Below are 21132 nucleotides of genomic sequence, written 5' to 3'. Positions count from 1 at the left end.
GAAAAGCTGGTCAACACTTCCCATTTTCCCAGCTCTTCTCATTTACACATCAAACAAGATATTTTCCTCCAACTATTCCAGACATCTGTGTCATTCCCGTTTGAATATCATTCCCTTTTGAGTGTTTTCTCAGGCTTGGTTAAAAACTATGAAGTTGAAATGGAACAAATTTTCAATTTTCTTTCTCCTGAAAATGTAATGCAGGTCTTTTGAACCTGTTCAGGCATTTGTTTGATGTCTGCCATTCTTATAGCTGCCAGTAAATTGCAGTAGAACACCTTTTAGATGATCAGGCCATTTTTTAGAAGAAAGAAACAAACCGAACAAGAGCTGGCATTTTTAGCATTGCATGGAACCTGAATGTCAGCTGGGATTGATGTGAGCCCGCCTACACCCCCATAAATGCCAGATCTCTGCCCAATTCTCAGTTACAAGACAGATGACAAGAATATTGCCTATTAAAGTCTAGAAGACCTCACCCATACATGGAGTAGAAGATGGCCTGTCAAGTTCTCCATGAGATAAAGCCAAAATGCCAAATGTTATTGGTCCATAGTTGACTTAGCTAGTGGGAGCCTGATGCCCAGGCCACACATACTACTTTGCTCACACTCGTAGACTAAAACAGAGACGCCTCTTCACCATGACATTCAGAGCCAGCTTCCCAGTGATGGATGGCTGCGGGCCCTGCATGTCCCTTCCCCCAGCTATGGGGGTCTGGTGTGGGGACGTCCTCAGTCCCCAGACACACATGCCACCTGTGGGGTCTGTTGATGAGGGTAGAGTGTGTGTGTGTGTGTGGGGGTGTGTGTTTTCAACGGTGGCGGTGAGCTTTGAAACTGAGCTCTGTGATCGATCTTCCTCTGTCAACGAGGGCAAAAGTGGTCTAGTTCCACTGCAAAGTCTTGTTGGATACTTTACATTTTTGATCACTTGCAGTGTGTGAGTCTGTGTATAAGTGTATGTGAATGTGTGGGTGTGGGGGTGTACTCACGCGCATGCACTCTACTGTGTGTGAACTCCAAGTGACCCACCTTAGAATGCCAGCATGGTTCTTACTGAGCTGTAGGAAACAGACATAAATCCTCTCTCCCTCTCTCTTCCCTTCCCTTCCCTGTCTCTCTCTATCCCTCCCTCTCTCTCTCTCTCTCTATCCCTCCCTCTCTCTCTCCCGGTCTTTCTCCCCCCAGGAGTAGATCGATCCATCTCTTCAGATTGAGCACAGAATTCAGGCGTCGTCCCAAGCTGCTCCAGCTGGCTCCAAACAGAACAAATCGCGGACGCCAAACACGCGGGATGAGCGTTTCCGCTCCGGTAAGAAAAGCCCTGCTCCCATCACTAGCCAGAAGTGTTTTCATCCCCTGTCTAGCCTCCATAGTCCAGCTTACAGCCCTGCAGAACCGTGGAACCGTGGAACCGTGGAACAAAACAAAAGAAAATGGCAAGGCTTCAAAATGAATAAGTTGTATTGAATTTATTGTATTAAGGTTACCAGCACTGTGCTATTGATGAAGCACAAAAAGCTAGATAACATTTGGAAATCAAGATGCACGTTTGTCCTGATTGTGATGTTTTGATATCTTGCTTTTGTATTGACCCTGTGTGCTTTGGTATTCTGTTTGCTATTCTGCAGATCTGCACACAGAAGCCGTACAAGCAGCCTTGGCCAAATACAAAGAGAGAAAGATGCCCATGCCTTCCAAGAGACGCTCTGTGCTCGTTCAGTCCTCGGTAGAAGCATGCACGCCCCCAGGTAAGACGAGCCCGCTCTGTCCCCCTTCGTCCCCGTGCCAACCCCAACCGCCATGACCTGAACAAACACGAGGCAGTCTGACCTCTGCAAAGTGACACCATCTCACCCGACGCGCTCTCCCGATCGAGACATGCTGCCGCCGCTGCAGGGGACCGTCCTTTCGGTTCACCCCCCCCCCCCTGCTGATTGTTGTCGAGATTACATTTTGGACGGACGGAGTTCATTACCGAGTGGAAAAATTGCCCTGGCCCTGTTTGAACAAGACCTTTCTTCATGCGGCGGCGGGTGAAGAAGTGGCCCTCACCAGTCGGTTCCCAGGCCACCCTCCCACTCGGCTTGTGTGATGGCAGAATAAGTGGATATTTAGCATACTTGGAGGGTCTGTCTTGTCAAAGCCTCTGGGTCTGTGTTGTGGTGCTGTTGTTGTGTTGTGGTTGAGATCATTGTAGTTGGACCGTAGGCACTTGCTCTCGGAAAGGCCAGTCCTTGTACAGTGAGGGGGAGGACATTGTTTTCTTCTGAGGCGTTGGTGACATTTATGAAGTGCAAGCAGAATTATTACACAGTGAAAACAAGTGTCGGTCTTAAAGCTGTGTGGAATTGTTATTAGCATCTTGCCTTGTATTATGCTAAGAACTGCGAATTGCTAATTTTTGTCAGCATTTCTTCCTAACTTTTTAGTCACTAACCCAGTATTAGCCATCCCCTTCTTTCAACTAGCAATGGTCTGCATCATAATTGGCATGCAGAAATACCCATTTCTTTGATGTGCCCTGATTGTTTAATATTGCTGAGTCATGCTGAAAGTGTGTTTATTGATAGCATAACCTAAGAGAGTCTCATAGACCCGTTTAGAGCATGCACCTCCCAAATGGCAAGCAGAAAGCAATACAAAATGTATTCCACAAACCTACCGCCTACACCTGTTTTAGAGACTGAGCTCATCCGCCATTTAGGTTGTCTACTGCTTCTCTCTCCTATACTGAGGAGGTTGTGTAAAGTTACAATGGCACATTCTAATATGTTGACATGTAGAACTTGCACGTGGTCCTTGTAGCAATGAGATCACTATGATGTGTTGCCTTTGTGTGGGGCCATTGTTAATGAACTTACACATTGCTCAGAGTGGCTGGAGTGGCGCTGGACCATCTCTCTTCTCTCTGGGTAATGAGACTGACTGGTTGAGTTAACTGGATTAGGAGTTCAGAGGTTGGCAGCTCAGGCCAGCAGCAGGAAACTCATTCATGTGTCCTTTGGGAATCAGGGTGCGGTTCACTGCATCCATTGTCTTTCAGAGAGGTGATGCGTATGCAGGCAGACACACACACACACACACACACACACACACACACACACACACACACACACACACACACATTACCTCACAGAATGGGGTCTGGAACAGCAGGGAAAGACCAACGTCCTAAATTTGGACAAATAGTGTGCAGTGCCTTTGTGTCCCCATGGCTGGCAGTACTCCCACCCCTGGCATGGACCTCTGTCTAGATAGCTGTCTGTCCAGGTCAGGCTGAGAATGACAGTGCAGTCCTCAGTCTGTGAAGCCATTCATTGCTCAGAGAGGGGTGTGGATGAAGGGACGTGACCAGTGCCCAGTCCGGCGGCACAGACCCCCCCCCCCCCCCCACAAATCCTCAAAGCCACTCCTTATGTAACCCAACCTCTTCCAATCCAGCAGCCATGTGACCCGGGGTTTTGTATACGCATCAGACTGTGTGTGATACGTGTATTGTGTGTGTGTGTGTGTGTGTGTGTGTGTGTGTGCGCTGACCCCCTCTCCCCCTGTATCTGCTAGCTGGCATTGCAGACGGTTTTGATGTGTCATGGTGCCCCTCTCCCCCTGTCTGGCCTGTGCCTGTGTCCTGGGAGGGGAGTTGTGCGCTCTCCCCAGCCTCATTTGGGCTCTCTGTTGATGCCGACGGGGGGAACAATGCACATAATGGGAGACTAATTTGAAGTTGTTGATTCGTGTTTTTCTGCACAGTGTTTCTTTTGTCACCATGTTTATATATGTGAGCTGGTTTTTTAATGAGGATCTTTTTCTCCTCAGCTCTCCCCCTTTACATCTCTCTCTCTCTCTCTCTCTCTCTCTCTCTTTCTCTCTCTCTCTTTGTGCTTCCTTCCCCTCTCCCTGCATCTATGTCAAGGTTATGGAGAGATTGGGGAGAGAGCATGTGAGAAATGTCAAACCTCATGAACTAATGAGGTGTTTTTCTTGAAACCAGGCTTTTCGATAAGCTCGTCGTCTGATCTAGCTCACGCCGTTTTTGAAGCACAGGGCAGAAATCTTCTGCTCTGTTTTAAGTCGACATCGATGGCAGTCATTTTTCCCCCTCTGAGACAGCCCATTTCCATACCCTAGTATTTGGCATGCTGTGTTGATGGTAAGGTGGAGGCACAACAAATCCTCTTTCTCTCTCTCTCTCTCTCTCTCTCTCTCTCTCTCTCTCTCTCTCTCTCTCTCTCCCTCTCCCACTCTCTCTCTGTGGGGAGGAAGGTGGTTTGGACAGGCGGGGTAAGGCGCACATTGATAATGATGATAATAAAGTGAGGTATCTCTGCGTGACTGTGTGCTTTGTGTCCACTCCCCCTGGTTTCCTTCTTGTCTGCTGGACAAAATCCATGCTAATCGCACCCTGTGGCTGATTAATGGGCTCATTAATAAGAAATGAATCAGCCGCACCTACAGGCTGCCCATCCACCAGCCGGCCCTCGTCCACCCTCTTAACACAAGAGTCAAACACACTAACATAAACGCCCATGCATCATCTCCCAGGGCCGATCGCTTTATGGTGAGAAACGGTAGAGGGGGTAGGGTGAGTTAGCTTAAGGTTTATACTGCAGGCCTCTTTCTAGTCTTTTGGGGTTCCATTAACTCTGCTCTCCTTCACTGGTAAGCCTGGTGAGAAATACTACCTTTGATGGACAAACGCAAATGTGCGTTCACAGACCTAAGTAAGTATAAGTATATATACTCTTTTTGATCCCGTGAGGTCTCTGCATTTATCCCAATGCGTGAATTAGTGAAACACACTCAGCACACAGTGAGCACACAGTGAGGTGAAGCACACACTAATCCCGGCGCAGTGAGCTGCCTGCAACAACAGCAGCGCTCGGGGAGCAGTGAGGGGTTAGGTGCCTTCGGTTACAAGTCCGAAACACTAACCAGTAGGCCACGGCAGCCCTTGAGGATCGGGGAAGGGAAGATGCTCAAAGATGAGCAGTTGTTCTCCTTCTAGTGTGTCGATGTTGAGTTGGAGATTTTAGTTTAGCTTTGCAGTGTGAGCTGGACTGCAGCCTGGCAAGTTCAGTGCTGCTTGTTAAGTCGCTGACTCCTTGTGATGGCACTCAGCAGTATGCCTCCAGTTCAGACTACACGGTCTATCTTATCTATCTGGTCTGTGTCATCTGTCTGTCTGTCTAGTTGTCTGCTTGTCTGTCTGTCTGTTTAGCTGTTTGTCTGTCAATCTCAATTCGTCTATCTGTTTTTGTCTGCATCTGTATATTTCTGCCTATTTATGCGGTTGTCTACTTGCCAGCCTCCCCCTTTCTCTTTTTTAAATCTGTTCTCTCCTTTCCTCTTTCTCATAAAAAATGCATTGTTCTGGGAAATAACAGTGCCTTACACCCAAAGCAGAGCACTTCTTTCGTTTGCACTAAAGGCAGGGGAAGCGTGCTCTGTCCACCCCCAGTTCCCCCAGCCGTAACAGACAACAGTGACCATTCCTAATCCCCTTCAGCCCTGCCCAGCCGTGTCCGAGAGTGGTCTGCTGTTGCATTTTGATGTGGTGTCCTCATCTCCCACTTTGGATTTAAATGGAAATACATGCAGTCCCATGACAGTAGACCTGCGCTCGATATTGCGTAGTCTTGCTTTAATTGGACCGTTCGCCCGATGAGATGACCATAAAAGGAACCAGCTCTGTTTGCTCGCTGTGTTTCTATGGCAATACAGGCTGGTCAGGCCATCTTTCTTCGAAGATGTTTGACATATTGAGTTTTTTTCTGTTCTAAATGAAGTCTTATAGCATATGCAGAAATCCAGAGCAGTTTTATTTTAGCCCTGCGCAGCAAGACGCCACATCCGATATGTGATTTACTCCAGACTCTGGAGACTCTGGCTTTCTGAAAGTGCCGTAATAGGAAATTCTGTTTAAAGTGATTCTTTGAACACACACACTCGCTTGCCCTTCATGCATTTATTATTGTCAGTTTTTCTGTGCTCTCCAAGTGTATTTTTATCTCTTTCTGCTGTACAGACATGACTCTGATTCATTCTCGTCTCTCCCCCAGAGGAGACCGCGCATTCTCTTTTAAGTCTGCCATTGCGTAACACTATCCATCGGGCCAGAGGTGCGCTCCCCAGAGAGACGCTGCTGGGGCCAGTAAACACGCTCCCTAACTTGTTTTCCACTCTGGGCTGATCCCAGATCAGCGGCCCGGGGAGCCGGAGGGCGCTGCGCTGTAGAGAGGAGAGGAGAGGAGAGACTGTAGGGAGAGGAGAGGAGAGGAGAGACTGTAGAGAGAGGAGGAGAGGAGAGACTGTAGGGAGATGAGGAGAGGAGAGACTGTAGGGAGATGAGGAGAGGAGAGACTGTAGGGAGAGGAGGAGAGGAGAGACTGTAGGGAGAGGAGGAGAGGAGAGGAGAGACTGTAGGGAGAGGAAGAGAGGAGAGGAGAGACTGTAGGGAGAGGAGGAGAGGAGAGACTGTAGGGAGAGGAGAGACTGTAGGGAGAGGAGGAGAGGAGAGGAGAGACTAGGGAGAGGAGGAGAGGAGAGACTGTAGGGAGAGGAGAGGATAGACTGTAAGGAGAGGAGAGGATAGACTGTAGGGATAAGACTCTACAATCATCAGCGTCTAGAGCAGAGCACACAAGTGCTAATGAGCTCGGCAGTCGCCCAGTTATTTGAGCTGAGAGATGGAGAGCCCTTGGTAGTGTTCTGGCTGTTGCTCTGGTTTGGGGCACTGTAATTGCGGCGCTGTAATTGCTGGTGTTTGACTACAGTAGCAGTAGATATTTTGCACTGTAGTTTCTTCTTTGATGTTCCGTTGTCATCTGCCTCTGAGCACCTTTTTTCGCGTTTGTTGATGAGGCGACTTTGTTGTCGACCACCACTGTTCTCAGCTCTCATCTGCTCTGACCTCTGACCTCTGCTTGCTGCGGTGAGGTCACTGTGTGTGTGACCCGGAGCCTTCAGAGCTATTCTGCTCCTCAACTCTGCCCACGCCCGTTATCTCAGCTGAAAGGTGGGCTCAGCCAGGTCTTCACTGCCCGTCCTGGAGCTCACGTCCAAGGTGCCCCTGGCGGACCAATTACCCTCATGCCAGCTTTCATCTCATGGCGCTCATATTGTCTGTCCATTCACCCCCCCCCCCCCCCAGGCCACTGGTCATCTTCATGATTGTTACTACCAGAGCCATTACATCCATCAGTGTATGCTGGTTTTCTTTCTTTCTGTTCATGTCATCCTGTCCTCCTGCCTGTTCTCCCTCCCTCCCCCGATCTTGTTTATTTTTCTTCTCTGTGACGCTGACCGCTGCCCTGTCTCCATCCCCCTCGCAGACACCTCATCGGCCTCGGAAGACGAGGGCTCGCTGCGCCGGCAGGGACGGATGGCCTCCTCCACCCCGTACCAGGCCCACGCCAGTGTGGAGCACTGGTTTAACAGGGTCATCCAGGGCTCGTCCACCTCATCCTCCGCATCCTCCACCTCATCCCACCCCGGAGGGAGGCCGCACGCCGCCGCCAACCCCACCGCCACCGCCACCGCCCTGACCGACCTCATGGCACACACCCAGCTAGGTCAGTACCGGCTCCCCTCCCCGCCAGACCCCCACCCCCACGCCCGACTACACTCATGCACTCAGCCAGATGGACACATACTGCTCCACTGAGTCTCCTCTCCCAGTGTTTCAGGAAGGACAGGTCAAGTTCAGGTCTTAGTACAGTGCAGCAGACAAGGACTTGAGATTTTACTCCAGGTGACAGGAGGTGATTTTTCTCCAGGTAACTGGAGTCCAGTGGCCATTGAGTAATCCGCTAGCAGCAGCTTTTCCACCAAGCTTCCCGAGTATCCCACTGCTCCAAACCTACCCCAGTGCAGGCTGGTTTTCTCCAATATAGGCTGGTTTTAGGTCACAGACTTGACATGTCATTAATTGTGCCAGGTCAGTAGGGCTACTGTAATAACCTTATGAGACGGTCTCCCAAACGGCCCAAATCCCACCTTTATTATCTTGTTTCCTGAGCTCAGCAGGATGCCCTCCCTCTGTTGGCCCAATGTAGGCCACATTCTTTACAACAAGTTCCCAGCGCCTGCCACCACAGCACACCCTTAAGGCCCTCTTCATTTCCACTGTTTCCAGGACTGGCTCACTATTTTGGTGGCTACGTGTTAGCATTACTGATTAGCGCTGCGGGCAAGACAGCTCTGCTTGTACTGGCTCCCACTCCTGCCCCCTGTGCCATCCACCAGCAGCGATAAAGATCAGAGCGCTCGCATCGCAACAGACATCGCTCAGCTCTGCCACGGCCCGCTGAAGCCGAGAGCTTATCTCTGCTGTCCGATGCGGTCACCGGAGGCCCCGTTAAATCTCCCTGGCAAACAAAAGAGGGCCGGAGCTTGCAGCCCGCCACCCCCTGCTCTGCGTTCCCTCAGGGAGGACCTCTCTAATTGGCCGTCTCTCTCCGAGCGTGTCAGGCAATGGCCCTGTGAAGTCTTTTCAAGCCTGATTTTCCTCCTCAACAAAGACGTTAGTCTCCTTTGCATGTCAAAAAGGCCTGAAATTGTAAATTGGGTGCCGTGAGATCTCACTCGCTCCACGCCCCCAACCCCCTACCAGCAGTGTGGTACCCCGCCCCTCTGCTGCTCACTGATCAAGCTGTTTCACATTTCAAAATGAATAAATTAGCCACATTTGCACTGCAGTGTTTATGCCTTCTTCCTGAAGGGCAGGTTTAAAGAAAGCTGGAATTGATTTAGCCTGACAAGCACATAGCTAGTCTCTCTGGCCACCACCACTACTCTGTCTCCAGGCAAACCTAGCAAAGGAGGCCCACTCCCTCTCAGTAATGGATCGTTCATCTATTATGAGACAGTCCTCCAGGTTTTGAGTTTATGCCTCGGTCACTTTAATATTTGATTATGACAGTTCTAGAACAGTAAGGATCCTAGGGTCAAGTAGTAGTGAAAGATGTGTACGGATTCAAGTCTGTTGCAGGGCAGATTTAGTCTGCCTGAAGTCTAGCTGATAGGATCTCGAAAGGAAAGGAAATTAGGTCCCCTTTATAGTGAAATTAGTATTAACTAATGCTTAGATATAAGTTTGTGTTGAGAGTGATCTCCGACTGCAACAGTAAAACTCCTACACATGATTGCATGACGACACTCACACCCCTTGCACCCCCACACATCTACATACACACAAGCATGTTAACGCATAGACACACACACACACACACACACATGCATACCCTCTCCCGCATGCATGCTTGCCTTCACCTGACCCCTTTGACACCCCGCTGCAGATAACCACTCGGCGCCCCCAGACGTCACGGGCCTGTCGGAGCGCCCGCTGCACGCCGAGCGGCCCCAGGTGGCCTCGGTGCGCGGCCTTCCCCGCGGCTACAACCACACCAGCGTCATGGAGACCGCAGACGGTGAGTGACCCCCCCCCCCTCCACCCCCAGCCCTCCCTCTTTCACACACACACCTCATGAAAGCCTGTCCCCTGCATCCAGCATCCCTCCCACCGGCCGCCATATATCCTGAGTATCCATGGCTACAGAGCACCTTCCCACTGACGTGCCTGTGTGCCACAGCCAATGAATGACCAGTGAATTCCTTTTTTTTCTCTCTCTCTCCCTCTGTCTCTCTATCTATCTATTACTTTCTCTCTCTCTCTTCCTCTCTCATCCTCTCTGAGCCCTGACAGTATTGTTTAATAACCATTGCCAGCAGTTCATCTCGCCTCAGATAGCAGCTTGCCCTTGTTAAACCTCTGCCATTTCTCGGTAGGCACACACACACACACACACACACACACACATATACACACACATATATACACACACACACACACATACACACAGACAGAGCAGCTCAGCCCATCTGAGATGAATAAAGTCTGCTGGGGCTGAACGCCTCATGTAAGCCAGTGAGTCTGGCCCACCTACTGCTGGGACTTGGTGAGGCATCGAACTGTGGCCTCATCCATTCTGACTGAAACATGGGCATCAAAGATGGACACAGAGATACACACACACACACACACACACGTATACGGACATTTTGATAATTTTTTTAGGAATGAGCAATACTGATTAAAACACAGCATCCAAATATTCATAAAGAGCCTGTTGTGTTTTACCTGTCAATACCACCACCAAACACACACACTCAAACTGAGTCAGTCCAGTGGCAGGTCCTCAGTAGGTCCTCAAAACTCCCCCCGCGTAGCGTCCTCCCCTCCAGGGGCACCCCCACTACTGCCTCCAGCTGGTTTCACTCTCCTTCCATTCACACCCAGTCAGAAGCCAGAAGCCAGTCGGAGAGTTCTAGAAGCTAGGGCACAAAAGGCCAAGCTCAGCTCTGTGACGTGTGCTCATTGACGCTGCTCTCTCTCCTTCAGGCGTCCCCGAGAGCCGGGTCGGAGTCCGGGGTGTGTCGGAGGGTATTTATGCTTCCGTTTATTTTCATTTTTGTTTTTGTTCTGTGTTTTGGGGTTGCTTTTGTTGTTGTTGTTTTTCCACCCTCAAATCTTTCCTGCTAGTCTTCTGTGTCTGCGTGGTGTCTCTCAGCTGTCACTTCCTCTCACTGTCTGTCTCTCTGCCCACTCGCTCGCTCGGCCGCTCACTCGCTCGCCGTGTGGGGAGCGGTCACAGCATAACAGCACAGCACGCCAGAGAGGCCCGCTAGAGGAGCAGTTACTGTGTTGACCTTCAGCGTCCCTGTGTGTGTCAGTGATTGTTAGAGGTGCAGTCAGGACCTGGAGGCTCGTATGCATTATTGTCTGTTACTTTTGTTCGGTCAGGAACTTTCTCAATGACCTCCTTGGAGAAGTAAAAGCGCAGTCTAGATTTCCTTCTATTGCCACACAGCAGGAGTAGATCCAACCACTCAGTGGTGCCTCTTCAGTTTGAGACAAAGCTTGCTTTGCAATACTGGAGGTGGAGTTAACAAAATGATCAGTATTTTAAGAAGGACATTATTGGTGTGAATAATGCACGTCACATGTCCTTCTCATTTTGTGTGTGTGTGTATGTGTGTGTTTAACCGAGACAGAAAGAGAGTGCAAGAAGGAGAGTGTGTGTGTGTGCCTGGCTGTAATTAATTTAGGCTCCCAAACAAAACGGTGCATTGTCGTGCTCCTCCCTACACCCAGGGGAGAGGACATGAACTTGTCTGCGGACATTTTTCACTTAAGCCAGCAGTGTGCACCGCTACACACCTTTGGTGTCACCCTCAGTGACATAATAACATTAGTGCAGCATCTGTGGGCCATATTTAACACAGCTGGAGAAGCTAGAGAGCATGTGACAGTTTAGTGCACATAGCCAGTGGGAACAGGCATCCAGGTGGATTCAAATTGGACTGCATGAGAGAAAAGACTCACCCAAACGCTAGCTGACTGTCTCTGACTGTTGTGAGATGGCAGTGCTTTGTTGAAGAGAGGCAAGGTCTCTCCACGCTTGTGTTTGTGCTTTGGTAAGGCAGTCTTTTGCGCCGAAGCTCCAGAAGGAATCGGCCTGAGACCAAAGCTCCATCAAAGCATTGTGGAGCAGATGAATACCTTTAACCGCTAATCTTTTGACCAAACATTAATAACATTAATAATCAGCTCAGTCGTTAAACACGGCTTTGTAGGAGTGTGCAATTATTTGCCTAATCGCTAAATTGCATAATTACAATGGATGGTGGACATTCTGCAGGGTAAAGGTTCAGCTGTTGAGAACATTGGCCATGGGGCACTGTGCGGTTGTGGTGATTGGCCTGCTCCCTCAGACAGCTTGGTGCTGATTAGGACGGGAGCTGTGCTAGAGAGAGCGGCCGGGCGCAGGCGGCCGCCTGGGTGCAGGTTAAGAGGATCTTATGTAACGGGGGACACAATGGAACGCTGATCAGCCCAGCTGCTGGCCCCTCCGGGCTTGCGGAGTTGGAGTTGGCTGCCGTGACCCCTGGCCTCAGGGGAGCCTCGTGATTTGTGTGTGTGTGTGCGTGCGTGCGTGTGTGTGTGTGCGTGCGTGTTTGTGTGTGTTTGTGTGTCTGTGTGTGTGTGTGTGTGTGTGTGTGTGTGTGCAATGCATGTAGAATTTTGATATGGTATTTGTTAACATGTGCAAGTTTGCTGCTTGCCTGTCTATCCATGGGCCTGTGCTTGTGTGGTGCTCTGGGATGTCTTCCTTTATCGGGAGAGTCTGGACTATTTTATTTTCTTGTTTTCATCTACTAGTCGTACAAACAATGTTGACGTGTGTGTGTGTCTGTTTATGTGAGTGTCCACTTGCATAGCAGTGGTACAGTGTGTGTGTGTGTGTTAGAATATATGTGTGGAAGTGAAATGGAAAGTGTGCAAGAGAGACATAGAGAGAGAGAAAGAGAAAGAGTGCGCAGGATGCTGGGATCTGTGTGTGTGTGTGTGTGTGTGTGTGTGTGTGTGTGTGTGTGTGTGTGTGTGTGTGTGTGTGTGTGTGTGTGTGTGTGTGTGTGTGTGTGTGTGTGTGTGTGTGTGTGTGTGTGTGCGCGCAGGACACAGTCAGGAGATGTTGGGATGTGTGTGTGCAGCAGACAGGGATCAGCAGTGGGGCAGTCTGCAGCTGTGTCTGGCCTCTCCCATGATGGCCCTCTCAGACAGACCCCCGCCGAGCTCACCCACACAGCATCACGTGTCCCCGAACACACACACACCCAGTCACAGCGCATACGTCCAGAGCCATGTCCTCCTCCTCTCCTCCTGCCCTCCTCCCTTCCCCTCCCCTCCTCTCCCCTCCTCTCCTCTCCTGTGCCGTGCCACTCCTCTCCTCCCTGTCACGTCGTGTCTCAGGTGTGCTCCGTGTGCGTTTGCGTGTGAGCTCAGCTCCTCCTCCTCACGTGGCGCCTGTCGGCCTGCGTCCCTCCTCGTGCTCACTGTTGCTCTTGTTGTTTGCAGTCTGAACCTCCTTGACTTTGTCTTTATTCTGTGTGGGAGAGTTTGAAATGCTGAATGTGTATTTTTTTTTAACAGATAAATGTTCTGTCGCTCTCTCTCTCTCTCTCTCTCTCTCTCTCTCTCTCTCTCTCTCACACTCTCTCACTCTCTCACTCACTCACTCACTCACTCACACACAGACAGAAGCACAGACACACACATTCCCACCCAAATGCATACAGAATCAGGCACACACACTTACCCATAACATTACCAGACACACATACATGCACTAAGAATTAGAACTAAATACACACACACACACACACACACACACACACACACACACACACACACACACACACCCTGACTCAGAGTGAGATGGTGCGTCAGGTCCCTCTGGTCCTCTCTAATGGAGAGAGTCCTGTGAATGACTGATGAGGCAGCCGTGGGGACCAGCTTGTTGCTAGGCAGCAGGGCCTGGCCGTCTCCAGGCAGAGCAGCTCAGGTGCCTCGTCTGAGCGCGCTCAGTTTGACTGACGGCTGCCTCTGACCCCCACGCTGACTTCTGAGGACATCCAGGCCACTCCCTTGATGGGCAGCCAGCACTGAGACGTGATGAACTGACATTTTTTTTTGTCCTCTTTCTCCTCCTGTCTCCTCTGTCTGTCAATCTCTCTCTCTCTCTCTCTTTCTCTCTCCCTTTGTCACTGTCCTCCCCTCTTTCTCCTTCTCTGGTCTTCACCATCTCTACCCAGGTGTTCCGGTCAACAGTCGCGTCTCCTCTAAGATCCAGCAGCTGCTCAACACGCTAAAGAGGCCCAAGCGGCCGCCACTGAGGGAGTTCTTCGTGGACGACTTCGAGGAGCTTCTGGACGGTCAGTCTCAGGGACACCATGACACCCCAACCCCCCACTCCCCCGACACACGCACACGCACACACACCCATGCTCACACAGACAGACACTCAAACACACACACACACACACACACACATACACTGTAATCTCTACCTTCTCTGCTCCCCACACCATATCTGAAATCTGAAAATGAAAGCCCAGGCGCTGTGAGAGTGCTGTAGAACTGTAGTTTGCTGTGGCATTAGAGGAGGAGGCGCTGGGTTGTTTTGGCTCCGGGGGTTCAGAGACCACCAGGTGTGCTTTGGGAGGGCCCAGGAAGCAGAGGCAGGGTGTGCTGCTTTTACTGCAAATCACACACACACACACACACACCCTCAACCACATAATACGCCGCCATCCAGCTCCACCATTTCCTCTGTCAGCCCAACGGCTGTCCTGTGGGTGTGGGCAGGAGACCCACTGAGCAAATATTATGAAACCTGCAGTAACGGTTCAGCCACACCAGCATACATCCACCCAACACAGTACAGCACATACACAGACACCTGCGTCACACCACACACAGGTGCTGGGGTTTCTAAAGGGTTGATGGGAGCTGTTTTTGTGGTAAGTTTGGTTGGAGTTCAGTTTTGTGTGTGTGTGTGTGGGGGGGGGGGGTCGGGCTGAGCTTTGATGGGACGACAGGCTCAGTCACACTGCAGTGACTCCAGAGAGAGAGTGAGAGAGAGTGAGAGAGAGTGAGAGAGAGTGTGAGAGAGAGAGAGAGAGAGAGAGAGAGAGAGAGAGAGAGAGGTTTTACCTGTCACTGTGGCTCACAAAGAATATAGCAGCGCAGCCTTCGGGCCTCAGTGTGCTCACTCAGCTGACAGCACATCCCTCTCTCCCCTCGTCTCTTCTCTCTTTTCATCCTCCACCCTCTCTGTTCCTCTGCTCTTCTTTCATTGTTTCATGGTTTCAGTTTTGTGCCCATACAATATGCATTACCCCAAAGGGACAAAGAGGACTTTGTGAATCAAGATGACAGCCTTAAAGTTTTGCCAGTGTCATCTTCACTTGCATCACTGCATCATAGTTTAAGAAAGGGATGTAATGGTTACCAGTTCAAGGGTAGTTTAAGGGTAGGTCAAATTCCTGACACAAATTACTATTGTTTTAATTCCTGGTTAGCGTTATGCCATAATGCACATTATATAATGTAATCTCAGTGTTAGATGGTTACATATGGTCACATGGATGACACAGACATAGGAAGGGGTAAGCAAATGGTTTGAAGTTACATACAATGAATCAATACCAGTATATCAATAAAGTTCACTTTGACTTTGATAATGACTTTTTGAATTTTCACACTGTTACATCTCAAGTCGTAACAGAAGACTGTCCTGTTTTGCAGTTCAACACCCGGACCCCAACCAGCCTAAACCAGAGGGGATGCAGATGAGCCCTCTGGAGGGCGAGTCTCAGGGGGTGGTCTCCAACTGGCCCCCATCCCTGCTGGCCTCCCTCCAGCGCTGGGGTACCACGCACCCCAAGAGCCCTTGCCTAACCGGCCTGGACAACGCCGGCAAGCCAGTCTACACACTCACATACGGTGCGGTTCCAAAGCTCTTCAGTATGCAAGGCGTGTGTGTGTGTGTGTGTGTGTGTGTGTGTGTGTGTGTGTGTGTGTGTGTGTGTGTGTGTGTGTGTGTGTGTGTGTGTGTGTGTGTGTGTGTGTGTGTGTGTGTGTGTGTGTGTGTGTGTGTGTGTGTGTGTGTGTGTGCGCGTGCGCGTGTGTGCGCGTGCGTGCGTGCGTGCTATTTGTTCGCCTAAAACATGAACACAGACTCCTATTATGTTTTACACGCTCTGTGTGTGTTTGACCACAGGGAAGCTATGGACCAGGAGTCAGAAGCTGGCTTACACCCTAATGAACAAGCTGAGCACCAGGAACGAGCCACTGCTACGACCTGGAGACAGGGTGAGCGCTAGCGAGATAGCTAGCTAATTACGCTGTATTTCTGCCCACGTGTTCATCTTGATCTTTCGCTCTCTTTCTCCGTTGTTGTTTTCTCTTTGATATCTACCGTACTTGCCTCTTATTCTCCACCCACACTCTCTCTCTTCTCTGTCCATCACTCTTTCTCTTCTCTGTCCATCACTCTCTCTCTCTTATTCTTCTCTCTCCCCCGTTCTGTTCTTCTCTCTCCTCCATTCTGTTCTTCTCTCTCCCCCGTTCTGTTCAGTCTGCTGTTCCTGCTCTCATGTGTCGTCCTCTGTGGCTCTGCACTCTCCCATTGGCTCATAATCTGTGTCCACACCACATCACATATAACATATGGTGGCCACTGCCTCTGCTCTACCTCTTCAGGAGGCTGTCTGGAGGAGTTGCTGACCCATGCTGACCCATGCCCCTGACCATAACCCTACCTTGCCCTCTGCTCTTTGTTTTTCTGTCCTCTAGGTGGCGCTGGTCTTTCCCAACAACGACCCCGTCATGTTCATGGTGGCCTTCTACGGCTGTCTCCTGGCGGAGCTGGTGCCCGTGCCCATCGAGGTGCCCCTCACCAGGAAGGTACGGACTGGGAGAGCCGACCCTGCTTGCTACTTATCGCGTGGCTCGCCGAGGCCCCCTGCTGGGCAAGAACGGAGGCACTGCGCCCGTTGTTCACCAGTGCTTTTGTCCTTGCCTCACCCCTGTTTGAGTTTGCCTCGTCTTTATGTAACACCCCGACGCAACAGCAAGGGCTCTACTGCTTCTCGCCTCTCATTGGCCGGTCCTGCTGGTGGTGGAGGGACGCTCCCGTTGCCACTCTCCGGACCCTCGGCTTGGCCAGCGCGCTGTTTAGAATTTAGATGAGAAGGGCCAGGCTCAGCTGCTCAGACTGATGATCTGAGCCCCAATCTGAGCGCACCGGTCCAGCTAAGCCGGTCAGGGGGTGGGGGTGTGTGTGGTGGGCAGATCTGAGCAGCCTGTCATCATTATGAGGCGCTGTATCAGATGAAGCTCCACTCTGACCCTGCCTCATCTTAATTACCTTTGGAAAGGATAAAAAAAAAAGCTGCAATAGGGCGCTAGTGCCTCCCCCACGACCCCCAGCTCCAGTCTCAGACCTGAGTGGAGGAGGAACGGGGGGGGGGGGTTGTGGGGGATAATGGGACATCTGAGGATAACCCCCATTTCTAACCCACCTGGGACTCCCTGGTACACACATGTACCCAATTGCACAGATGGAGCATACTCACATACACTCTTGTGCACGCACACAAATGCACTTGGACAGATCTGTGCTTACTTGTGGGCACCAACACCATCCCTTACCATGCACGCACACACACACACACACACACACACACACACACACACACACACACACACACACATTCATGAAAGTACAGATGTAAGTTTTTTTGCACGTGGACCCACACACTTTTATCAAGGTTCTCTCTCTCTTTCTCTCTCTCTCTCTCTCTCTCACACACTCTCTCACACACTCACGCACACACACTCATACACTGGGGACATTAGTCTCAGCTCCCCTGCACTGTGCAGCCAGCATTTTAATAAGCGTCCTCAGCTGCAGCGGTAAATGGGTTATTTGGCGAGATGGAGATAAATTAGATTCATCTTTAAAGGTGAAACACTCACTTCCATTAAATGAAATATTAGCGTGGTCTGTGGCTGATACTGCCCGAAGTCTCTTACTTCAGCTTGCACTCCCCTTTCCCCGCATCTTGAAGCCGTTCCTTCAAGTCAGGGCTGTTTGGAGGCGAAAATGACTTTGACATCCCCTATGAAATCAATAGCAGCACTGCGCCACCCATTTCTAATTGAAAGGAATGGGCTCTGACATAGCCTGAACAACTGCACGCTTGACAAATGAGACACCAGGAGGGCTGGACTGTCGCAGTGTGTTAGATGTCTGAGAGAGGCGCTCTGTGGGATTATGCTTTAGTGGTGTTTTTTTAGGAGGCTGTGGGATCAGTAGTGGGTGATTAATGCACCAGCCCCACTCTCATTTGCTCTTGTGTGTGTGTGTGTGTGTGTGTGTGTGTGTTTCTGCATGTATTGGTGTACAGTGTAAATACAGTACACCTAGTTAGGGAGGATGGAATGTACGTTAGGTCATCAGAGCATGAAAGTGTCTCGCATTGCCTCAGTGGATAGATGATGCCCCTCTGGGCCAGTTCTTTTCCTTTTGTTTGGTGTTGTTGTTGTAGATACACTTGTCAAGGGGTTTTTGTTAAGTTCAGGGCAAGGCAGGTATGAAACGTTTACAAATGTCTGTCTCTTGTCCACCAGGATGCAGGAAGCCAACAGATCGGCTTCCTGTTGGGTAGCTGTGGTGTGACCCTGGCGCTGACCACAGACGCCTGTCAGAAAGGACTTCCCAAAGCACAGACGGGAGAGGTCGTGACCTTCAAAGGTACAGTCACTCCTTGTTAGCTCCCATCCAAATATATCAGACAGATGTGTGTGTGTGTGTGTGTGTGTGTGTGTGTGTGTGTGTGTGTGTGTGTGTGTGTGTGTGTGTGTGTGTGTGTGTGTGTGAAGTACTGTTCCATATCAGCAATTATAGGAAGCATGTTTATTTGGAAGAGACGATGCTTCCTATACCTATCTAAACTCATGATAGATCGCTGAACTGCTTTAATCTACTGGATTATTTAGAAGATTTGATTCCTAATGCAACTTGACTTGTAAAGTGGAATCACATAAAGTATATAAAATGTGTGTGTGTTTGTGTACCAACAGGGTGGCCACGACTTCTGTGGTTCGTGACAGATGGCAAACACGTGGTGAAGCCCCCAAAGGACTGGTACCCGCCCATAAGGGACGCCAGCAACGAGATCGCTTACATAGAAGTAAGCACCCAGGCATTTTCCCACAATCACACCGCACCCCAAAACGTGACACTCAAGCCATTCATCAGCATTAAGCGAGCCTCATTTGCATCGCCAGCATCCTTTAGCAAAGCAGTAGAGCTGTAGCAGGCGTGCTACTGTAAACAGTGTGAATCCTGATGGTGTTGTTTTTGCTCTGTTTCTCTCTGAAGTACAAAACCAGCAAGGAGGGGAGCACCATGGGCATCACCGTCTCCCATGCCGCCATGCTGGCTCACTGCCACGCACTTACACAAGCCTGCGGCTACTCAGAGGGTGAGTGAGTGCGGCTGTCACCCCCGGGGGCGGGGGGGGGGGGGACTAGACGGGCGAGCGAGTGAGTTAGTGAGCCTCGGGGGAGGCGGTCGATGTGCGGAGCGGATCGCACCTGCCCCAGTTACACCCAAATCAACTCCTCTCCGAGTCCCCACTGAGCAGTTTCCTCCGCAGGTGCCATAGTAACCGCACTTATCGGTGCAGGGGATCTGGTCCTACCTGAGGTTTTTTATAGTTGCTCGGGTAACTGCCTGCGCTGAGCAGCGGGGAAAATGAACAGAGCTATAAAATGCTTTGATGCTTATGAGGTCATTTGAAGGTCAACTGAAGTAGTGGCTGAAGCTGTTAAACAGTGCGGCTCTTCTGAGCCTCTCACATCTATTTGCATTTCTAAACATATTACTGGTCCTGTGTCCAGGTGAAACCATAACAAACGTCCTTGACTTCAAGAGGGATGCAGGACTGTGGCATGGCGTACTTACGGTGAGATAACATCATCTTTAGTGACAGACTAATTGTGTCTCATTCACTCACAGGCATACACACACACACACACACACACACACACACACACACACACACACACACACACACACACACACACACACACACACACACACAAATAAAGATATAGGCACATACTGTAGCTGGTCTTGGGCTATACTAGAGGCTGTGATGTCAGGCATAGACATAACTGTTGACATAGTGAATGACCTGCCATTGCTCCTTCACAGCAGTTGACATACTAACAACACCCCCATGTGTATCTGTTGTCCTTACTTACATTGTCCGTGTGTGTGTGTGTGATAGAGTGTTATGAACCGGATGCACGTGATCAGTATCCCCTACTCCCTGATGAAAGTCAACCCCCTCTCCTGGATCCAGAAAGTGCACACCTACAAAGGTGAGGCCCCCCCCCCCCCCCCTCTCTCCACGGCCCCAGTGGAAGTCATGGGTCAGACACTTATTTAAGGCCACACACTCAAGGGCCATTAGATATGTGGCACTGATGTAAAATGATCGTATTCATGAATACAAATCTTAAGAGGGAACAGTAGATTGTGTCACTGTTGATTTTGAAGTGAAATTGACATGCTTAAGTCATTCTGTAATAACCTTTGGCTCTCTCTGTGTGTGTGTGAGCAGCGAGGGTAGCGGTGGTAAAGTCCAGAGACATGCACTGGTCACTGCTGGCCCAGAGGGACCAGCGTGACATCAGCCTGAGCTCCTTACGGATGCTGATCGTGGCAGATGGAGCCAACCCCTGTGAGTTCAGCACATCAGAACCCCACAACGCTCTCTCACACACACACCGCTCTCTCACACACACACACCGCTCTCTCACACACACAACGCTCTCTCACACACACACACCGCTCTCTCACACACACACATCGCTCTCTCTCTCACACACACTGCTCTCTCACACACACACCGCTCTCTCACACACACACATCGCTCTCTCTCTCACACACACACCACTCTCTCTCACACACACATCGCTCTCTCTCTCACACACACTGCTCTCTCTCACACACACCGCTCTCTCACACACACCGCTCTCTAACACACACCACTCTCTCACCCACCTCTCTCACACACCGCTCTCTCTCACACACACTGCTCTCTCACACACACCTCTCTCTCTCACACACACCACTCTCTCTCTCACACACACCGCTCTCTCTCACACACACCACTCTCTCTCACACACACCACTCTCTCACACACACACACACACCGCTCTCTCTCACACACACCGCTCTCTAACACACACCACTCTCTCACACACCTCTCACACACACACACCTCTCTCTCTCTCACACACACCACTCTCTCTCACACCTCTCACACACACACACCTCTCTCTCTCTCACACACACCACTCTCTCTGGGGCTCTCAGGTGCCTCAGGGACACCCCTGGCTAATACAGTACAGTTGAGCTGGAAACAAACCAGGAGTGAGGATCCAACCGTTGTATATTTATGTTTGTGTGTGTGTGTATGTGCGTGTGTGTGTGTGTATGTGCGTGCGTGCGTGTGTACCCAGGGTCGATCTCGTCATGTGACGCCTTCCTGAACGTGTTCCAGGCCCGTGGTTTGAGGCCTGAGGTGATCTGCCCGTGCGCCTGCTCTTCTGAGGCCATGACTGTCGCCATCCGCAGGTCTAGCACCGCAACTACAGCCACACACACTCACATGAAACCTTTCCACCTACTCAGGCCTCTACTCA

The 21132-nt window shown here is 50.6% G+C and overlaps 1 protein-coding gene across 1 annotated transcript in view; it reads left to right on the top strand.

Moving 5' to 3' along the window:
* dip2a (disco-interacting protein 2 homolog A) overlaps positions 1 to 21132 on the top strand; it is a 58854-nt gene that overhangs the window by 25463 nt on the left and 12259 nt on the right. Inside the window, exons 7-21 of the mRNA XM_076263684.1 lie at positions 1197 to 1314; positions 1634 to 1753; positions 7337 to 7576; positions 9302 to 9433; positions 13659 to 13778; positions 15154 to 15351; positions 15629 to 15720; positions 16204 to 16314; positions 18043 to 18166; positions 18496 to 18605; positions 18797 to 18899; positions 19318 to 19382; positions 19710 to 19803; positions 20046 to 20165; positions 20950 to 21064. Of these exons, the coding sequence (XP_076119799.1) occupies positions 1197 to 1314; positions 1634 to 1753; positions 7337 to 7576; positions 9302 to 9433; positions 13659 to 13778; positions 15154 to 15351; positions 15629 to 15720; positions 16204 to 16314; positions 18043 to 18166; positions 18496 to 18605; positions 18797 to 18899; positions 19318 to 19382; positions 19710 to 19803; positions 20046 to 20165; positions 20950 to 21064 (1862 nt within the window). The remainder of the gene's footprint in view (positions 1 to 1196; positions 1315 to 1633; positions 1754 to 7336; positions 7577 to 9301; positions 9434 to 13658; positions 13779 to 15153; positions 15352 to 15628; positions 15721 to 16203; positions 16315 to 18042; positions 18167 to 18495; positions 18606 to 18796; positions 18900 to 19317; positions 19383 to 19709; positions 19804 to 20045; positions 20166 to 20949; positions 21065 to 21132) is intronic.

The sequence above is a fragment of the Alosa pseudoharengus genome, unplaced genomic scaffold, assembly GCF_046254945.1.
Source record: "Alosa pseudoharengus isolate Yale_2024_CS ecotype anadromous, Long Island Sound unplaced genomic scaffold, YU_APseudo_1.1 YU_APseudo_1.1_scf_3, whole genome shotgun sequence".
In the NCBI taxonomy this organism is placed as follows: Eukaryota; Metazoa; Chordata; class Actinopteri; order Clupeiformes; family Clupeidae; genus Alosa; species Alosa pseudoharengus.
This window is presented reverse-complemented; position numbering and strand designations above follow the sequence as displayed.